Genomic DNA, 19,498 nt, shown 5'->3' with positions numbered 1-19,498 from the left:
GAAATTCTCTGCCCACCCACCTGCTCCCTAATTTCCCTTTTGGCTGCAAGGGCTGGATTCGGATTGTGCGTGGCGCGGGGCCTTACCAGAGCGCCTCTGCTGGCTCCCAGGGATCAAGATTGAAGAGGGGGGACTCTGCTTAAATGGAGCACAAGCTTGGCCCACATGTAAACTTAATTCCTATGGGTGAGGAGTGGAAGTGTTTATGTCATCCTGCTGCGTTAGGCCAGGCTCCCAGCCAGATCTGCAGCTTTTAAGATTTGTTTTTGTTTTGCTTTTCTCTTTCCAAGGAAAATCTTCTAGGTCGGATCCAGTGCTGGGCTGCCTGCCTGACTCTTCAGAGGACCCAAAACAATAGCTAGGTCTGAGGAGTGTGAATTGTCTTAGAATGACTCTCAGCTGGTGTTAATTCAGAAAGCCACAGGGGACAGGTGAAATGTTAGCACTGTTAACTGATTCACCACTGATCACTTGAGAGACAACCAGTTAGACTGGGACCGTAGGCCGACCATAGAACAACACTGCTCCCCAGTTGGAGCTAGGGTTGTCTGGCTCTAATCCTTCATCAACAGCCATCCCCAAGGAATATATTTGACAAGAGCCCTCTGTATTGCCCACCTCTCGCTCTTTTTCTATAGCACCTAGCATCATTTGCTGAAACGTATTACAATGTGTGTGGAGCTGGGGGACTTCCCCACTTTATCCCATACCTTCCTGTGTCTTCCCTCTGCTCAGGAAGGTTCACCAATAAACCCTTAGGGAGTTTTCTTCATTTATAACAAATACACTCTGCCCTTTTCAAACCTCTTATTACTGCTATCTAACCATCTCTTCTTACAAGCTCCTGCGGCATAAGTAGGTCTCCACTTCTTCTCTAGCAGACCCATGAGGGCCACACAAGCTGCTCTCTTGTGACCTGTCTTGTCAAGTTCTCCTTGAAGGGCAGCTATGCAAGTTATTGTTTTCCACCCCAGCAGTACAATATCTCAGGTGTGCAGCTCTGGTGACACCATCTGGCTGAGAAGGCAAATAGACCTGCCAGCTTAGGACTCTGCCTTTACGTTTTCTCCCTGGAGAAAGCAGAGTATTGAAGACAGCTTATCCTCAGCTCTCAACTACTGTTAAAGATGCCACACGACAGCAGCCCACGAACAAACTTTCCAGACATTCTGAAAATGAATAGACGGCAGAGATGACATGTAGCTGTTGATAGTGGGGAGCGGGAGGGGCACAATTTAAAGGTTCTGGTGGTATGCAGCAGGGTTCAGGGCAAGGCATATAAAACACTGCAGAAATCTGGGGGCATGTGACCCTGCATGTTCCCCCATGTGTCACTTCTAATTCACACCCAAGTGACAAGAGTTCAGATGACACTAGGAGCTTGACCTGCTGATGGCAACAATTGTCAGGCCCAGGCCTCCTTGAAATGAAACAGTGTTGAAAACAGTTTGTGTGTTAGTGTGGATGAGACAGAAATATTTTTCAGCAACCACTACAGAAAGCATGAGTTAGTGGTACGGCTGGGAATAAAACCCAGGAGTGCTTGTATTTGCCAATCCAAACTCCATCAAACAACTGGAAAGGCAGCTCCCACTGAGACTCCTGCTGCTACATTTAAGCTCATTGCCATTAGTGACTTCTGGTTTTAAGAACTTCTCTTTGGCCATGAGGCGTGCTCCTGCTCCTGGTGGGGCTGCTAGCCCATCTCCCCAGCCTATTAGGGACCAACTCCACACCCAAAGGCCATCTGGAAACTCACAAAGTTATTCCCCTAGCCAAAACAGGAACCCAGAAGCCTTTCCCTTTGCATTTCTTCCCACAGCTCCAGGGCCGGCCTCAGCAGCCAGGGCCCTTGCCACAGTTCTTTTGTCAACCAAGCTCTTTCAGCCTGACTCCTTCCCAGCTGGGTCTGATCGTCTCCTCTCCGAAGGCCCAAACCCAAGTCTCTGAACAGGGCTGGCTGGCTGGCTGGCTCCATACTCGTAACGGGGCAGATCACCCTGTTATACGCCCACTGAAGTCTGACAAAGCTCCTTCAGGGGGAGTCACAGCAAACTCAGTAGTCAGTGGGAGTTGAACGTATCTCCAAGCCTCTCAGGCTTGAGCCCTACAAACCCAAACCAACCAACACCTAGCAAGCTTCACAGGTTTATTTCAGTGGTGGAGACTGTAGGGTTTTTTTGCTGTACATATATTACATGAACCTGCCTCATCAAGCAAGTGCTTCTCATTTCTTTATTGGTGCTGGGCATCGGATGCGGCTGTCCACTGAATCAACTGAACTTGAAATTCTACGGTCAGAGGCACAGGCTGGATATCTTGGACTTCCTTCCCTTCAGGAGATTCTTTGTTTTTTCCTGAGGAAAACAGTTAGTCATTGTTTCTAGGAAACAACCCTAGAAAACCCCGCTACTCTGAATGGGCTGCATGTGTCGCATGTGTCCTTGAAGTTTTTGCAGTCATTCCAGTTCCTTAATACAGACCAATTTGAACATGAATTTTGTTGGATAAGAATTCAGCACTGTTAAGTGTTAAGATGCTCAATCCAGCTGGGTACAGTTTTGCTTTGTTGTTTTAGAACTCAATATCCACCAGTCAGAGGAGAGAGAAACAGAAATTCCAAAGCACATGGAGAATCTGTTCAGGGGTCAAATGAAACCTACAGGCCTCAGGCTGAGAGCATACATTCTTTCAGTGTCTGGTCAAATCATTCATTGTGGATGAGACTTCACTCTTTCCCCTGTTGGTGAGGGATCCTGATTAAACGATAGTTTTCGCTATTTGTACGTATTTGTTGAATAGATGATGCACACTAAGTTCAGACTATGGGTTATTAGCAAATCGTTCACTGTGGCTGCACCTGCATTAGCAAACTCTGTAGCTACCATTCATTGGTGCAGCTCCAAGAGTGGTAGCAATGGAAGCTGTGGTGTAGACAGAGCTCAGATGTCTTCTAGGGGATCTATACTGCAGTGGTGAATTACATCTACTACTGTTAGTACCACGTTTGCAAGTGTAGCTAAAGCTTTTGATCCTTCATTATTTGTAGTATGCGATCGGCCATCTAACTCACAAGACATTTCGGCTCCATGAATGGCTGACATACCTTTTAAACAGGAGAACAGCGAATGGTGAATAACCCACTGTCCAGTGTGATAATTTGTGATACAATTCATGACACTTTCAAGTTTTGCACACATTTTCATGAGTCCCTGGCAGTTGTCTGCACAGCCAGGAAAAACAACAACAAATGCAGCCAGTCGCACCTTAAATTATTGCACCAGCTCTTCTGAGCTCCAATAGTTCAGGTCTGACTTGTGGAAATACGACCACCTCTTTGCCTACGAACCCTAAACAACAAATGGAAACCCTCAAGCTACTTGGTGCATGCTGCTGGCTGAGCAGGGGTACCACAGATTATGTCCCTAATCTTTGAAAGACAATCAGGTATAGATGTAGTTTGATTTCTATATTTGGAGGGGCAGCTCCATGCAGGCCAACGGGGCCATGCGTGCAGGGCAGGGCAAATTCCACAGCTGCCGGAGGCTTGCAGTTTGGGGGGTGTGCAATGTACCCTATCTCCCACAAACTATGCCCATGCAATCAACTTCTCCCCTGCTCTGCCAGCCAAGGGAAAGGGTTGGCTAGCCTTAATATGCACAGAAGTAAGGAAATGCCAAACTAAGCAGAATCCTCTGCTTAATCCCAATGGGTTTTCCAAGTCCATGATAACATACTTGGATATTTATTGCGCATCTGACTCCATCATTGTTGGAGGCTGCATGAGGGGATATTCCAGTCATAAAAAAAATAAAAAGAAACCCCAGGTGCTAAGTGCTACTTGAAACCTTTCAAGCCTACCTTCTGCAATGGTTACAATACATTTGGTTTGTTACAAGTGTGCTGACACTGGGTGGACTAGCACTGTGGCCATGGCCTCCTTCCCTATACGGGTGAGTGGGTTGCTAGGGTGGTGATCGAGTTCAGTGCAGCATCCAGGAGCATGAAACTTCCAGAAACGTTTAACGCTTGTTTCAAATGTGTATCTTGCTCTATGGGGTGCATGTCGCAGCTGGTTCAACAAACTGTCTTTTCATACAACTTTCTCTCAAGCAGGACAAGCACTGGCCGGAAAGTAGCTGGGACACTGTCTTCTAGGACAAGGTAGGAGCTAGGGCACTGGGGAAGCAGAAAGTCACCCTGAGGCTACAAGAGACTCCTCTTCCCACAGAAATATTGAAAAGCAAGGACCTCACATCCTGTTGTCACCCTTCAGATGAGGGTGGGTCTCATTCACAGACAGGGAAACTGAGGCACAGAGGGGTTAAGTGACTTTCCCCAGGTCACACAGTCAGCAGCAGAGCTGGAAAAGATGCTAAGAGTATTGATGTCCAATCTCTTACTCTAAAGACTAGTGAAGTCCAGTGAATAGGAGAGGCAGGGCTGAAAATTAGGGGACTTAGGTTCTATTCCTGGCCCTGCCATGGGCTCATTGTGTGAGCGTGAGCAAGCCACTTCCCCTCTCTGTGCCCTGATATTACCTTTGCCATGTGCATTGAGATCTACAGATGAAAAAATACAATGAGATTGCTAAGTGTCCGTATACGCTATGTTATTACTAGACAACACTCCCCTATTGGATCAGCTAGCCCATGCCATGCCCTTAATGTGTGTGTGTGTGTATATACATATATACACATCACACACACAACTAGCTAGCTAGGCAACAATTGAGCAAGGTACTTAAGCATGTGTCTAACTTTAAGCACATGTAGAATCCCAGTTTGATGAACGGAACTACTCGTGTGCTGAAAATTAGGAACATGTTTAAGTTCCTTGCTGAATTAGAGCTATGAAGATGCTTGTGCGCAACCTACAGCTGGATGGATGGAAGATGCTGGTGCTGCCTTGCTCATTGTGCATCTCAGTGACGCAGCCCTTCCGAGGGGCTCTAGAAATGCTAATAGCTTAGATAGGTCTACCTCTGCTGTTACCTTTGGCAGCCACTGTGGTTTTCTGGCTTGCGGGACTTTCTCCCCCAGTTTTTGGTTTTTTGTTCTTGTCTTTGCTCTTCTTACCATCCTAGAGAAAAGAAATTTGTTGTTCTTAGTAGGGAAGGCTTCCAAGCAGCTTGTGCGAAGCGAAGTTTAGCCCTGAAGTCACAATCTCCCGACTGGGACATCATGGTCACTTTCACACAGCCAGGTGAGGTCACAAACAGAGCATTAGGATTTAAAAGGCGCTGATCAGCAGCAGGAGCTCAGCAAAGAGCCTCTGTACTCAGAAACAAGAGAATGTCAGAAAATAGGAAATGTCAGAGCCACTCTACAATGGGAATATTTCCTGTAAGGCCTCCGCAGCTCTTTAGGATTTATACCCTACCTAGGAGCAATGCAAGAAGGGACTTGAGTGAATGATTTCAGTGTATACAAGGGAGACTGCAAACAGATCAGTTCCTCTTTAACATAGGACCATATTAATAACACCACCACCTAACTCTTATCCAGCACATTTCATCAGTAAAATTGTCCATGTGGGGTATAAGGGCTTTTCCCCTTTCCTCTGAAGCATCACGCATGTGTCAGTACCACAGACAGGGTACAGACTTCATGGACCATTGGCCATATCAGACTGGCACAATCATATGGGCTAGTTTGGCTTTACGTTGACAAGATAATCGAGAGAGCCTGTGTGTGGTATAATCTCATCTCCAAAGTCAAACCTATGTATCTCCCTAAGGCCCCGAGCTCCTGCCGTCCTTCCTCACCAAACTGGCCCCTGGAATGAGGAAAAACTCTGAGCTAGGGCTGCAGGATCAGGTTCCAACTGACAACCTTCTCTTTAGGCCTCAGAGTACTGAGGCCAGCTGAGATTCTGCACTCTGTGCCCTGATGCCCAGCAGCAAGGTTCTACTTCTGCTACCTCTCAAGCTTTGTCCATCAGCACAGGCCAAATTTTGCTCCCCTTGAAACACATCCAACCCTATGACCAGGACCAATCCCCATGCTCACACATGCAGAGTGCTCCCGCTGGCATCAATGGACCCCATTCATCCTGTAAGGTCAGCGTCTCGTGCTTCGCGTTATTAGCTGGGATGAGGATTCGCTGCTAATACTAGAGTGGCTGGTACCTTCTCCTTAGGAGACGGTGGCTGAGTTGTTTCCTCAGAGAGGAGGACTCCTAAGTCACACACCACGGCCACAAGCTGGTCGCCTGTTAAGAGGCTCTCCAAGTTCACGTGCCCAGACCCCAGGCTTCTCAAAAGAGGCGGGTCACTGCGGAGTTCGACGGGGCTTTCCTTTTTCTTTTTCTGCTTGTCGCCCTGCACAGCACAGATTTGATCATGTCCAAGAGTCACGCACCTTAAGATCACAGTTCATTCATCAAACACCATCAGATCTGGGAGCCCCAGTCCAGATTTATACATGTGACACCCCCATTTATACATAACCACCCCCGCCCCATCCAGAATGAAGATTGAGTAAAATGGTTGCATCGAAGGTCTCCACCTGAGACTGGAAGGGGGCTCAATACCTGGGCAAGAACTTTAGGAATAAGTGGGAGGCGTCTCATAGAAACTGAGGCCCTGATGATTACTTGGCACAGACCAGTCAAGGGACCAAGTGTTCAGTGCCTGGGGGAATAACCTCAGCTGAACAACATAGACACTGTTCTGTTGTGGCTCACGTGGATATTTTTTCCGTTTGATATTTTTTAATGCAGCCTCTCTGCAACCGCCTGCATCATATGGAGTAGCAGCAGATGCCCTTCTGCACCTCCGACAGGGGTCTGTGTAAGTGTAGATCATCGCTGGCAGGCTGAGCAGGAGCACAGGTTAATGAAAAGTGAACTGTGCTTGTAAGTGACGCTTCCTTACTCTTTGTGTGGGGTTGCTTAGCACCCTTAACCAGTCTTCACAATAACAACATCCTCCCTCACCCTATCTCTGTTATTACCTTACCACCATCCTTTGGCTTCCCCTTCTCTGCTTTTCCCTTATCCGCCTTCCCCTTCTTGCCTGCATCTTCAGCCAGACGTGCAGCAATGGGCCATGAAAACACCTAGCAAGATAGAACAGCCTGGTTCTCATGCTGCAATATTTGGGCTGCAAACAGCACAAGGGATCTGCAAACAGCACAAGGGACTAACTTGAAGGGGAAAGGAGTCCAGGAGAGCTGGCTGTATTTCAAGGAATCCCTGTTGAGGTTACAGGGACAAACCATCCCGATGAGTCGAAAGAATAGTAAATATGGCAGGCGACCAACTTGGCTTAATGGTGAAATCCTAGCGGATCTTAAACATAAAAAAGAAGCTTACAAGAAGTGGAAGGTTGGACATATGACCAGGGAAGAGTATAAAAATATTGCTCGGGCATGTAGGAATGTTATCAGGAGGGCCAAATCGCACCTGGAGCTGCAGCTAGCCAGAGATGTCAAGAGTAACAAGATGGGTTTCTTCAGGTATGTTGGCAACAAGAAGAAAGCCAAGGAATGTGTGGGCCCCTTACTGAATGAGGGAGGCAACCTAGTGACAGAGGATGTGGAAAAAGCTAATGTACTCAATGCTTTTTTTGCCTCTGTTTTCACTAACAAGGTCAGCTCCCAGACTGCTGCGCTGGGCATCACAAAATGCGGAAGAGATGGCCAGCCCTCTGTGGAGATAGAGGCGGTTAGGGACTATTTAGAAAAGCTGGACGTGCACAAGTCCATGGGGCCGGACGAGTTGCATCCGAGAGTGCTGAAGGAATTGGCGGCTGTGATTGCAGAGCCACTGGCCATTATCTTTGAAAACTCGTGGCGAACCGGGGAAGTCCCGGATGACTGGAAAAAGGCTAATGTAGTGCCAATCTTTAAAAAAGGGAAGAAGGAAGATCCTGGGAACTACAGGCCAGTCAGCCTCACCTCAGTCCCTGGAAAAATCATGGAGCAGGTCCTCAAAGAATCAATCCTGAAGCACTTGCATGAGAGGAAAGTGATCAGGAACAGCCAGCATGGATTCACCAAGGGAAGGTCATGCCTGACTAATCTAATCGCCTTTTATGATGAGATTACTGGTTCTGTGGATGAAGGGAAAGCAGTGGATGTATTGTTTCTTGACTTTAGCAAAGCTTTTGACACGGTCTCCCATAGTATTCTTGTCAGCAAGTTAAGGAAGTATGGGCTGGATGAATGCACTATAAGGTGGGTAGAAAGCTGGCTAAATTGTCGGGCTCAACGGGTAGTGATCAATGGCTCCATGTCTAGTTGGCAGCCGGTATCAAGTGGAGTGCCCCAAGGGTCGGTCCTGGGGCCGGTTTTATTCAATATCTTCATAAATGATCTGGAAGATGGTGTGGATTGCACTCTCAGCAAATTTGCGGATGATACTAAACTGGGAGGAGTGGTAGATACGCTGGAGGGGAGGGATAGGATACAGAAGGACCTAGACCAATTGGAAGATTGGGCCAAAAGGAATCTGATGAGGTTCAATAAGGATAAGTGCAGGGTCCTGCACTTAGGACGGAAGAACCCAATGCACAGCTACAGACTAGGGACCGAATGGCTAGGCAGCAGTTCTGCAGAAAAGGACCTAGGGGTGACAGTGGACGAGAAGCTGGATATGAGTCAGCAGTGTGCCCTTGTTGCCAAGAAGGCCAATGGCATTTTGGGATGTATAAGTAGGGGCATAGCGAGCAGATCGAGGGACGTGATCATTCCCCTCTATTCGACATTGGTGAGGCCTCATCTGGAGTACTGTGTCCAGTTTTGGGCCCCACACTTCAAGAAGGATGTGGATAAATTGGAGAGAGTCCAGCGAAGGGCAACAAAAATGATTAGGGGACTGGAACACATGAGTTATGAGGAGAGGCTGAGGGAGCTGGGATTGTTTAGCCTGCAGAAGAGAAGAATGAGGGGGGATTTGATAGCTGCTTTCAACTACCTGAAAGGGGGTTCCAAAGAGGATGGCTCTAGACTGTTCTCAATGGTAGCAGATGACAGAACGAGGAGTAATGGTCTCAAGTTGCAGTGGGGGAGGTTTAGATTGGATATTAGGAAAAACTTTTTCACTAAGAGGGTGGTGAAACACTGGAATGCGTTACCTAGGGAGGTGGTAGAATCTCCTTCCTTAGAGGTTTTTAAGGTCAGGCTTGACAAAGCCCTGGCTGGGATTATTTAACTGGGAATTGGTCCTGCTTTGAGCAGGGGGTTGGACTAGATGACCTTCTGGGGTCCCTTCCAACCCTGATATTCTATGATTCTATGATTCTATGATTCTATGATCTCGGTTTGTTACACCGGAATTAAAAATATGCAAATGCAGGGGAATGTTCACATTATTGTCAGGCTTTCGAAAAGCTTGTTTTCCTCCCAGCCAGACTGTGTCCCTCCATCCCAAAGCATGCCAAGCATTTACCTTTTCCTCTACAACAGTGACGGTGGTTCCAGCCATGAGGAAGGCTTTCAGTGCCGCTAAATCCCCAGTGACATGCTCCTTCCTGTGGCTGCACTCAATGGTCTCAGCCCAGTGCTTCCGAAGGGTGAGGTGCCTGTTCGCTAAACGAGAAAACGCAAAAGGAGCAGTGAGGCCCACCTTGACATCTCAGCTGGGCCTGCAGAGCACACACAGGGGCAGTGACAGCTTCCCCCACACTGCTCTGCTCTAGAGCACCAGCAGAAGGGAGTGGGGAGCTGGGTTTCCATGATCCATTCAGTCCTTGGGCTCTCAGCTCACACTGCCAACATGGGGAGTGGCCGGAGGCAATTCATCCCAATTGTGGATGCCGTTTGTTAGTGATGTGGACACTTGCCAGCTGGGAACTAGACTTTGAGACCCACCAAACTCTATCACGCTTGCTCTGGTGAGATCCCAGAACAGAACCAGCTGGCCGCAGCCCTATAAGTATGTTTGGCTCCATTGCAGTCAATGGGCTTACACCAGGGCTGAATTTGGCCCACTGTTTTAAGTCCAGTCTGGCTACAACAGAGAAGCTCACCCGTGGGGTGATCAGAGGAGAATATGATGTATAATAGAGAAACAGAGCATTTAACAGACCACTGTCTGGGATGCAGTAGAGAGCTGAGTGCAGGAGACAAGAGAAATCCCATTACCATGCGAAGCCAGGAGACTCTGGTGAGATGTACTCCTGGGTATTCAGCTAGCTGCCTAGATCAGGAGCAGCCTGAAATCACTTTCGAGGCAGAGTGAGTTTGATGCCAGGAAGGAACAAGACCATTTTAAGGGGAAGAACAATTGTTGTCACATTCTCACTTATGCCACAAAGCACAGTAACACCCTCCCCTAAAATAACCCCACTGGCCTCCCATTAATGGCAGGACCCAGTTCAAAATTGCCCATCTCCTACAGTATTTAAAGACCTCCTGGTGCCTTCCTCCAGCTTATATCAAGGATTTTGTCCCTCTCTCCCCTCCTTCATTCATCTTGCACTGGCCTCCCCTTCTGTCCCTCCACAGGATCATTCCACTTCTGATGCAAGAGCCTGCTCCTCTGCAGCTCCTGCCATCTGAGAGAGCCCCCCTGAATCTCTGCTTCATTGACTCTCCATCTCATAGAAGATCTCAGCTCCTATCTCCTTTACTTTTGCCTCTTAGTTTCTCTCCCCCTTTGCTAGTATTTATTTTAACTTTGTGACTATGAACTCAACCCCCAAATAACTGCACACAAAGAACGCTCACTGACTTCAGCAGGAGCGCCATGCACAAAGCAGATCTAGGATTGGGCCCTGCATTCATGCTGTAAGCACCATATGCAGGTATGATGTTATACAAAATAAGGGCCTGATCCTGCAAACTGTTGCTCCCAGAAGTGGTGCTGGCTTCTATGAGTAATCCCTTTGACTACTTGCAGCAGCCAGCGGTCCTCCTTGCAGAATCAAGCCCTGTAGCCTTCTAAGCACTGAAACAACATGTGCTGTAGAAACAGAGCACTGACAACTGAATAAATATTTTGATATTTTGTCATTCAAGGACATCAGTTTCAGGGTTTTTTTTTTAAATCCCTGAAATTCTGTTTGGATCAGGAATTGGTCTTTTTATTTCACACTGGGCTTCTGGGGTTTCATACGATCTATAATACTGTAATTATCACACCAAATGAAATTACAGATTCGAGACAATCACTAGGGAAATGTAAATCCTAAATCTGATTTGTATTGACTCATTTATTTGGAGAGCAATATCTGTCCCAGACCAGATGTCTTGCTGGAGAATAATACCACCAATTAATAAGTGGCATGGTCTTGATAACGTATCTAGCGGTGACCTACACTACTGGAGACATGTTGATGGCAACACATTTCAATGTAGCAGCTAATGACATTCCAGGAAGACTGATAAACCCCCAAGTTCAGTTTAAGGTAAGAATTTCTTGATTCTGTGGTACCCCTGTTTGCCGGAGGCTCCTGTTTAAGCAGAGAAGACAGAGCTGAAGACTCCGATCCTCCTGTGTCAGCATTCCCTGGTGGGCTCCCAGGGTTTGGTGTAGCCACCATTTGACTCTGATGGAATTTTATTACCTGTAACAGAAAGGCATCAAAGGTACCTATAGAAGGGGCCAAATTCTGGCCGAGTCTGCACACAGACACAGGTTGCAAGGGGAGAAAAGTGCCTGTCTACATCATGGCACTTCTGAAATGCCACTACACAGACTTCCCCTATCATGAGAAACATGGAAGGGGCATTGGAGGAATGCCCAGTAGTGCTGACTCTGGTGAACAGGTCTCCTGAAGTCAGTGAGACAAAGTCTACATATTTAAGCACATAAACACACCCTTCTGTGCAGAATACTACTGTTCACTGCAGGAACAGAGTACATGGAGGCAGAGGACCTATAGGGCTGATCTCAGACAGAAGGTGGACACACCTCAATACTACCTTTGCAGCATATGTCTGTGCCCAGATTGTGAGATTTTAAAAAGAATACATTGGAAATTCTTGTTATTTGCCTTTTGGTTTTTTAACCGGTAGAGTTTCCATTTTCAAGCCTATCTCCACATCCATGAAACTAGCAATTTACTTTTTTTTTTTAAATGAAAGTAGAGATTCTGTTGCACTCACATGACTTCAGAGCCTAGAGTTTTAAGAAACGCATCAAATATATAAAAAAAATCATCATAAAAATCTCAAGAACTGGCAACATTCCCTCAAACGGTCTCTGAAGCACAACAGCTGGGCACACGCCCAAGGTGAAAGGGGAAGTTAGCTTCCATGGCCAACTCAATCCTTGGGCTCTTTGCTGAGACTTCCAAACAGAGGCCAGTTGCAGGGATGTGTTTTTTGAGATGTTGAGAGTGGCTGCTGAGAACTCACCAAACTCATTTCATACAAGCCAACTAACAACTTTCAGTCATTAATAACCTGGGCTGTGTTACACCAGCAACCTGCAGGTAAAAGGCTTGGGAATCCCTCTCACCAACCACCCACTAGCTCCCTTTGCTTATATTTTAACTCATTTGAAAACAGACCTCAGAATTGTTAGTGTCCTCGGCTTCCTCCCTCTCCACAAACTCGTACGTTACATAGTAGCTGTGAGTGATCACTGGAGACTCTGGGCCACTTTCCAGCTCCTCTGGCTTGCTGGGGTTGGGGACGCCTTTGATTTTCCCAACATTCACCACCAGTTGTGCTTTATTCCCAATGAGATCTAAGAGGAAGACAATCCAGCCGTCGAGTTACAATGTACATTCTCCAGGATGGAATTTGAGATACTGTACCAAAGCAAATTAAAGGAGTACTTGTGGCACCTTAGAGACTAATAAATTTATTTGAGCATAAGCTTTCGTGAGATACAGCTCACTTCATCAGATTTCCTAAGCAAATTAGGAAACTAAGGGGTCAAATATTTTAGTGGAAGGGCTGTTTGGCAGGGGGGAATCCTCTAAGATATGTCTACATTGCAGTTGAGAGGTATGGCTGCAGCAAGCATAGACACAAGCTAGCTAGGTGAAAACACAGCCTAGTTCCACCAAGGAGCAACCAGTTTAGTTCCTAATTCATTAATGCCAAGTTTCAGAGGAACAGCCGTGTTAGTCTGTATTCGCAAAAAGAAAAGGAGTACTTGTGGCACCTTAGAGACTAACCAATTTATTTGAGCATGAGCTTTCGAAGTGAGCTGTAGCTCACGAAAGCTCATGCTCAAATAAATTGGTTAGTCTCTAAGGTGCCACAAGTACTCCTTTTCTTTTTATTAATGCCAAGGCAACCACTGGCCACATGGGGTCACTCAAAAACTATGCAAAGAGCTCCCTTTCCCCAGGTAATGGGCTTGCTGCCTTCACAGCTCTATTTTAGCCTTCTAGACCCTCATTCAGGAAAGCAAGTTCAGTGCTGTCCTGAACAGGGGCCTTAACGAGAGGCTTTCCTTCTGCGGGAACCTTTCAAACATCTGACTTTAAATACAGTCAAGGGGATTTAAGCACTTGCTTAATTATTTACACGCTGAAAGTTAAATGTATGAATGTATTTTCTTGAATCAGGACCCTAATCTACCAGCATAGAGCAGCAACCTTGAGTGGGAAAGGCCTGATCTGAAATCAAATGAAAGCCTAGGCAATAAGGGCTTGCTCATGCTCAGCCCAGCTGATTTTATTTCCCTTGCAGGGAGGCCAGAATGCGGAACTGGAGACAGCATCTCTCTTGGATGGCAAAAGACTGAAGTCACAAAGAGAGAAAAGTAGGATTTTATCACAGCTGGGCTGTGGGTCTGAAATCCAAGAACTGCAGATCTTTGTTTGATTAACAGCTAAAGACCAAATTCTCTCTCTCTAGGTTTTTATAAGGCTGTCTTTCACCATGGTGCCTGTTCTGGGATGCATGAGCGAAGTTCCATTGGTATCAATGGAAGTTATGTATGCATAATCCAGATAGATTCTTCACCCAGGAATATAGAGAAATAATAAGAATAATGAAGACTACCTCGCTCTCACATATCGCCTTTCATCTCTAGCTCTCAAAGCACTTTACAAAGGAGGTCAGTAAATATCAATATCCCCATTTTACAGATGGCTAATACTAGCCAAGAAAAATAATTGGTTGTATAAAGTTCTCAGTCATCTTCTATTTTGCCCAAATGTAAGAATTTAGAGAGAGTTTTAGAGGATACATCAAGACGCTTAACATTTAATGGAATTAAAAAACAGAATGATCATACTTAGTACTTACAGATATTTATAATTAGACATCAGTTAATTAATCCTCACAGCCCATCCCCAGATAGGTATGTGGGAACAATTATCCTCATTTTACAGATGGGTAAATTAAGGCAGAGAGAAGGGGGACTAACTTGATCACAAGCAAACAGGAAACCATCAATGAGTCTAGAATGAAAACTGCGGACCCCTGACTCCCAGTCCCATACTCAATACACTACCCCAAGATGCCTATAAAAAAAATTACAGATTACTATGGAGATATTTATACAATAAAGTCTCACCTGGCTTGCTAGACAGACCATGGAACTGATGCCTCTCATCAGGCGATATGTTCCTATCATCCAGTATACAGAGTTTGGGCAGGCTGTCTATTACAAAACCTCTATAGCCAGGAATGAGCACTAGTGGGTTACCCTGGAGCACAAGCGTTCTGAGCCTCTGCAGAGTAGCCAGTTTAGAGACTATGCCCAACAGATCCGTAAAATTATTAAAACTTAGGTCAAGAGAGAGAAGATTTGGCCTAAAAGAGAAGAGAACAGTGTTAGGGTGTGTAACAAGCAGCATTCAGGTCAGTATATAGGGCCCAGCCTGGAGTCTAAGCAGAGCTCTCACTGAAGTCAATGAACGCAATGCATTTTACTTGGGCCACTGCATGGTAACAACTTGGAACTGCAGGAGAATGAAGATGGATTCAAACTGGGAACCCACAAGTTACATGCTCAATATGCTACTGACAAACCTCTGAGCTGTCCAGGCCATCCCTGGCATGCTACACACAGGACAGCTGACTAGTGTACAGTATCCTTTCCTAGCACAGGGTCTAATCCGCAGGCCCTTATTCAGGCAAGACTCATTAAAGACTTCAGGATGTTTCCCTTTGAAAATGCAGATTGAAACAGGAGCACAGGAATTGCCATACAATCAGAGCCATGCTCCACCCAATCCCGAATCCTGTCTCTGACAGTGGCCAGGACCAACTGCTTCAGAGGAAAGTGCACAATTAGTGGATAATTATGAATAACCTACACAGGATGGAAGCTGTTTCCTAGCCCATCTGTTCATGGTTGGTTTGTGCCCTGAAGTATTTCATCTCTAAACTAATTCAATGCACCCTGCTTGCTATAGCTATTAAGACATAAAAGATAGAACAGACTAACTCAGGTGTGTGAGCAGCTCCTACCCAGGTGCTTTACACTAGCTACTTTAACTGATGCTGTGTGTCACTCTTCAGGGCAACCACACCTGTATTTCCTCTCAGTGCTCCTACAGGCCTCCCAGTCTCAGGCTTCCAGGTCCCCAGCCATTTTCCTTTCTAGGTGGAGACCTGCATCTATCTCCCTTCTGACCGGGGTATTTCTAGGCTGCACAGTTCCCTGACTACACTGGGTTAATCCCAGCACAGCCAGGCCACCCAAGGACACCTGATGGCTTTCTCTTCAGAGATAGTTAACAGGTGCCACAGGTTAGAAGGTACCACACAGCACTTCCTATACAAGCCTACTTTATTCTTAAGGTAAAAACACTATGGAGAAAATATATTAAAAACAAGAACCTACACACATGCTAATAAGCTTACCAGAGATCACCCGAGCCCCAACCAGGCTCTGGCAGGAGCAGTTCTTCAATACCCCATCTGTGGGATTTCCTTTGCAGTCACAAGTTCATCCGTGCTTGAGCTCAGAACAGGTGCATGGTTTTATGTGGCCTCAGCAGGCCAAATCCTTCCAACCCTCCCCTAAGGATTAGGGCCCTCCATAGACCAGGGGTCCTGTCTGTTTGCTGGATCAGAAAGGGCCCTGAGCCAGTTTAAAACCAGGCTATTTATCCAAAAGTTCTTTCTTCATCTGTTGGTCCTTGGAGAATCCACTTTGAACTAGCATATGCAGCTTCTCCAGGGAGGTGGCTTCAAATGGCTGACAACAGAGGAAGTATATTAGCATCCTCCTTCCTACTAGAGAAGGTACAGATAATTCCACCATAACATGTACACAATTGCATTTTTAATGCAATGGGCCCCCAAAGGTATTAACCCTACTTCAATAAGGTTTTACTTAGTTCAATAAAGTTAGTTTAGTTCCATCAGGTTTGTTCAGGATATTATGATATTGTCAGGCAGTCACGCTATGGTCCCTTTAGTGTTGGGAGTTACCAGAATTCTGCTGTGAGATATTTATCCTCGGAAGAGCCCAACAGCCTGTTGTAGCCCAGCCCCAAATGCTGGAGTTCCGGAGGTGGGAGAGAACACAGACTCTGCAAACCAACAATCTCATTGCCACAGAGCTCCAAGACCTGCCAGAGAAAGAGGAAGCAACAGTTATTGGGGGAGGGAAATGATGCTCTAGAGGTTTTAAGTGTCTTTTTCTATGTGTTCCTTCTGCTGTAGCCCACTACGGTCCATTCAGTCTGTCCGAGGCAGAAGAGAGACTCATCTTGACACACCTTCTCTGTCTGGCCTCCCAAAGAAAGAGTCAGGAACCTGCTTATTTACCTTCAGTGTTCTAGGAAGGTTGGCAGAGTTTATTTTGCTGATTTGATTGGCACTGAGTATGAGCTCTTCCAGGTTATGAAACTTCAGCAAATTTTCATCAACTTCATTTACCTGGAAAGAGATTCACATTCACCTTCAGTCAGCTGTCTCTGAAGCACAGATGTATCTTAGCATGACAATACAGCACACAGGGCAACATCAGTGCCTGATTCTATGGTTCTCACAAAGGCAAAACTCCCACTGGCTTCCAAGTAAGATTTCTATCTGATTTCCTCTAATCCAACCTGTTCAGGTTGCTTTATCGTAGTATCCGAGCACCTAAGTACATTTGTTTTGCCTGAATAAGAACTGCAGGATCACACCCATATTTTGTACAAATTGTGGGGTTGATCTTGAGACGCACTGGTCACCTGCAGCTCCCTGATTCCACCAGAGGCTTTGGGTGCTCAGCATGTCAGAGGATCAGGCCCTAGAGCTCCTAAAATGATTCTCAGAGTTACAAAACAGAGTTATACAAGGTGGCAGCAGAGGGAGAGAGAGGCAGATGAAACACAGAATGTGGTGGAGAGTGAATGAGGTGAAGGGACATCTGGAGGCACTCTGATCATTACTGATTATTGGTTCTCTTCCTCCCTAGGAACAAGCACGCAGACAACCAGAGTTTAGGGGGTGCAGCATCTACAGCAGTTTCATTCCCTCTCCAGTATGTTTACTTCATAATCTGAACAGGAAACAGACCCAGCCTCCCAATCCCTTCTGTCAAGTCTTAATGAGTCTTTGGACAACATCTAACATCACCTGAGCCTGTTTCAGGAAAGCCCTTAAGCAAATGCTTAAGGCCACCCATATTCAGGGCAGCATTTAAACATGTGCTTAATTCCCAGTGAATTGAATGGGACACAAGCACATGCTTACAGTTCAGCATGTGTTTAAGTGCTATCCTGAAGAAGGGTGCTTTCCTCAGTCAAGGCCTTAATGCTGGACTTTTCTTATGGATAAATAAATGGGGTGAAAATGATCATCACCCCTGTTGGGATGGGTTTGCTGATATTACTGAGACATGTTTGAAAACTATAAAAAATATAATGATATTGCTGTTTCTGAAAAGCTCTTGTGAGATGTATATTTTTATATCTTGCCCATCACAAAGAGAATACAATGTTCAGGTTTGATTTGTTTTCTAGAACAGGAAGGTTATGGCAGCATCTTATCAGAGCACAAATCTGTGAAGAAAGGGGCTGAATGACAGCTATAACACTTAGCCCTCACACAGCACCAGGCAGTGAAAGCCATTGAACAAAACTGTAAACCCTGTATAAAACTGGAAACCACTTCAAGCCAGGGGATACTGCCACAGCCCCAGCATCCCCAGCTTCAGTACCCTTGGCAACAGTTGGATATTAATTAAGGAATACTTACAGCTCTTCTGTGAGATAGGAACATAGTAGCATCTACTTTATATGTGGGGAAACTGAGGCAGAAAGGCTCCGTGACTTGGCCAAGACCACAGAGGGAGGCAATGTCAGAGCTAGGATTACAACACAGGAGTTCCTGGCTCCCAATCTTGCACTAAGTCTTTCTCTACATTTTAACAATAGTGAAGATCCCGCTGGTTGAACTCACTCCTTTATCCACTATCCTTAAGGACCTGAAGAACAAGAAGATGAAGTTGTCCCGGATAAGCTGCGGCGATTGTACTGCCAGCTCCCTCAGGTGCTGATCCTCGGGGCTGCAGTCAGGTGGCAGAGCCCAGGGGGAGTCCTGGCTGCTCACAAACTCCAGTAAGGTCTCCAGGCTCTCTTCACCGGGAGTTCCAATTTCCTGGTGCTGGGCTGTGCCTGCATCTGCATCTCTCGGGGCTGCATTTCCTCCAGGTTTCCTTTTCCTTAATTCGAAACGGGACCTGTTCTACATAGGCAGAAGGGGAGCGCATGTGCAGAGGAATGAGGGCAAACTGAGAAGCTCTGGGCCTGGCAGACCCTGCCTGCTGGGGATAAAAGGGCTGGGCCTTTTTAAAAACCAAATTTAAACCATCTGAGGTGTCTAGGTCCATTCCCCACCTCCATATGCACATAGGCCTCCAAGTGCCATAGGATGATCCCGGCTCCTTGAGTAGGGTGACCAGGCAGCAAGTGTGAAAAATCAGGACGGGGCGGGAGGGTATGAGGGGTAATAGGAGCCTATATAAGAAAAAGACCCAAAGCCCAGGACTGTCCCTATAAAATCGGGACACCTGGTCACCCCATCCTTGAGCGTTCAGTCTGCAGCAGCCCAAGGCGTGTGTTTGGGGGGCACCCGGCCTCACACCGCCCGTGACCCAGCGCCTGGCCTGGGAACACGCTGGCCTGGCCTGGCCTGGCGGCGGCGGGAGCCGATGCCGCCGCTCTCCGGGCGCAGGGACGCTGCCCGCAGGCCCCTCCGCAAAGCCACGAACAGGCTGCGGCCGCCGGGCTGCACCCCCCGGCCACTGTCCTGGGCGGACGCGCCCCCACCGCCGAGGATACTGGGGGTGCTGGTGACACTGGGCCCTGCCCAGGCAGCCCGGCTCCAGTGCCGCAGGACCAGGAGCTGCCCCCTCCGTGTCTCTGTGGCTTGGGGGGGGGGTGTCTCTGGCCCCCAAGCGAGGCTGCGCCGGGGCTGGGGTGCGAGGCAGCCCCCCGCCCCGCTGCCCTGGCCGGTTGCCGGACGATGCCCCCGCCAGGCAGGAGCCCTCACCCAGCTGCCGGCGCCGCAGGGGAATTCGCCCAGGCACAGCCGGCGGAGACGCTCGCGGCAGGCGGCGGAGGCGCTGAGGCCGCCCATGGCTTTGGAGCCGCCGCATGCGGCCGGCCGGGGCCTGTGGCAACACCGCGTCCCCAGTTGCT

The 19,498-nt window shown here is 47.2% G+C and overlaps 1 protein-coding gene across 7 annotated transcripts; it reads right to left on the bottom strand.

Annotated features, from left to right (window-relative positions):
• Nucleotides 1-2,132: 2,132 nt before the first annotated feature.
• Nucleotides 2,133-19,478, bottom strand: LRRC43 (leucine rich repeat containing 43). 7 transcript variants are annotated; one of them, XM_073312886.2, is made up of 12 exons: nt 19,350-19,478; nt 18,258-18,542; nt 16,635-16,745; nt 16,296-16,435; nt 14,428-14,666; nt 12,461-12,639; nt 11,380-11,512; nt 9,394-9,533; nt 6,957-7,061; nt 6,131-6,322; nt 4,983-5,082; nt 2,133-2,357 (listed from the first exon to the last, which is right to left on the bottom strand). In XM_073312886.2, exons 1-12 carry the CDS (start codon nt 19,434-19,436, stop codon nt 2,236-2,238), a joined length of 1,833 nt encoding a protein of 610 aa, XP_073168987.2. In that variant the 5' UTR covers nt 19,437-19,478; the 3' UTR covers nt 2,133-2,235. The 7 variants fall into 7 exon arrangements, with proteins under 7 accessions (XP_073168987.2, XP_073168988.2, XP_073168990.2 ...); XM_073312887.2 differs by having other exon boundaries at nt 4,995-5,082; XM_073312889.2 differs by lacking the exon at nt 2,133-2,357 and adding an exon at nt 2,364-2,740 and having other exon boundaries at nt 4,995-5,082.
• Between the last annotated feature and the right edge of the window lie 20 nt (nt 19,479-19,498).

The sequence above is a fragment of the Lepidochelys kempii genome, chromosome 15 (genome assembly GCF_965140285.1).
Source record: "Lepidochelys kempii isolate rLepKem1 chromosome 15, rLepKem1.hap1, whole genome shotgun sequence".
Taxonomy (NCBI): domain Eukaryota; kingdom Metazoa; phylum Chordata; order Testudines; family Cheloniidae; genus Lepidochelys; species Lepidochelys kempii.
Note: the sequence above shows the minus strand (reverse complement) of the source record. Positions and strands in the feature narration are given on the sequence as shown.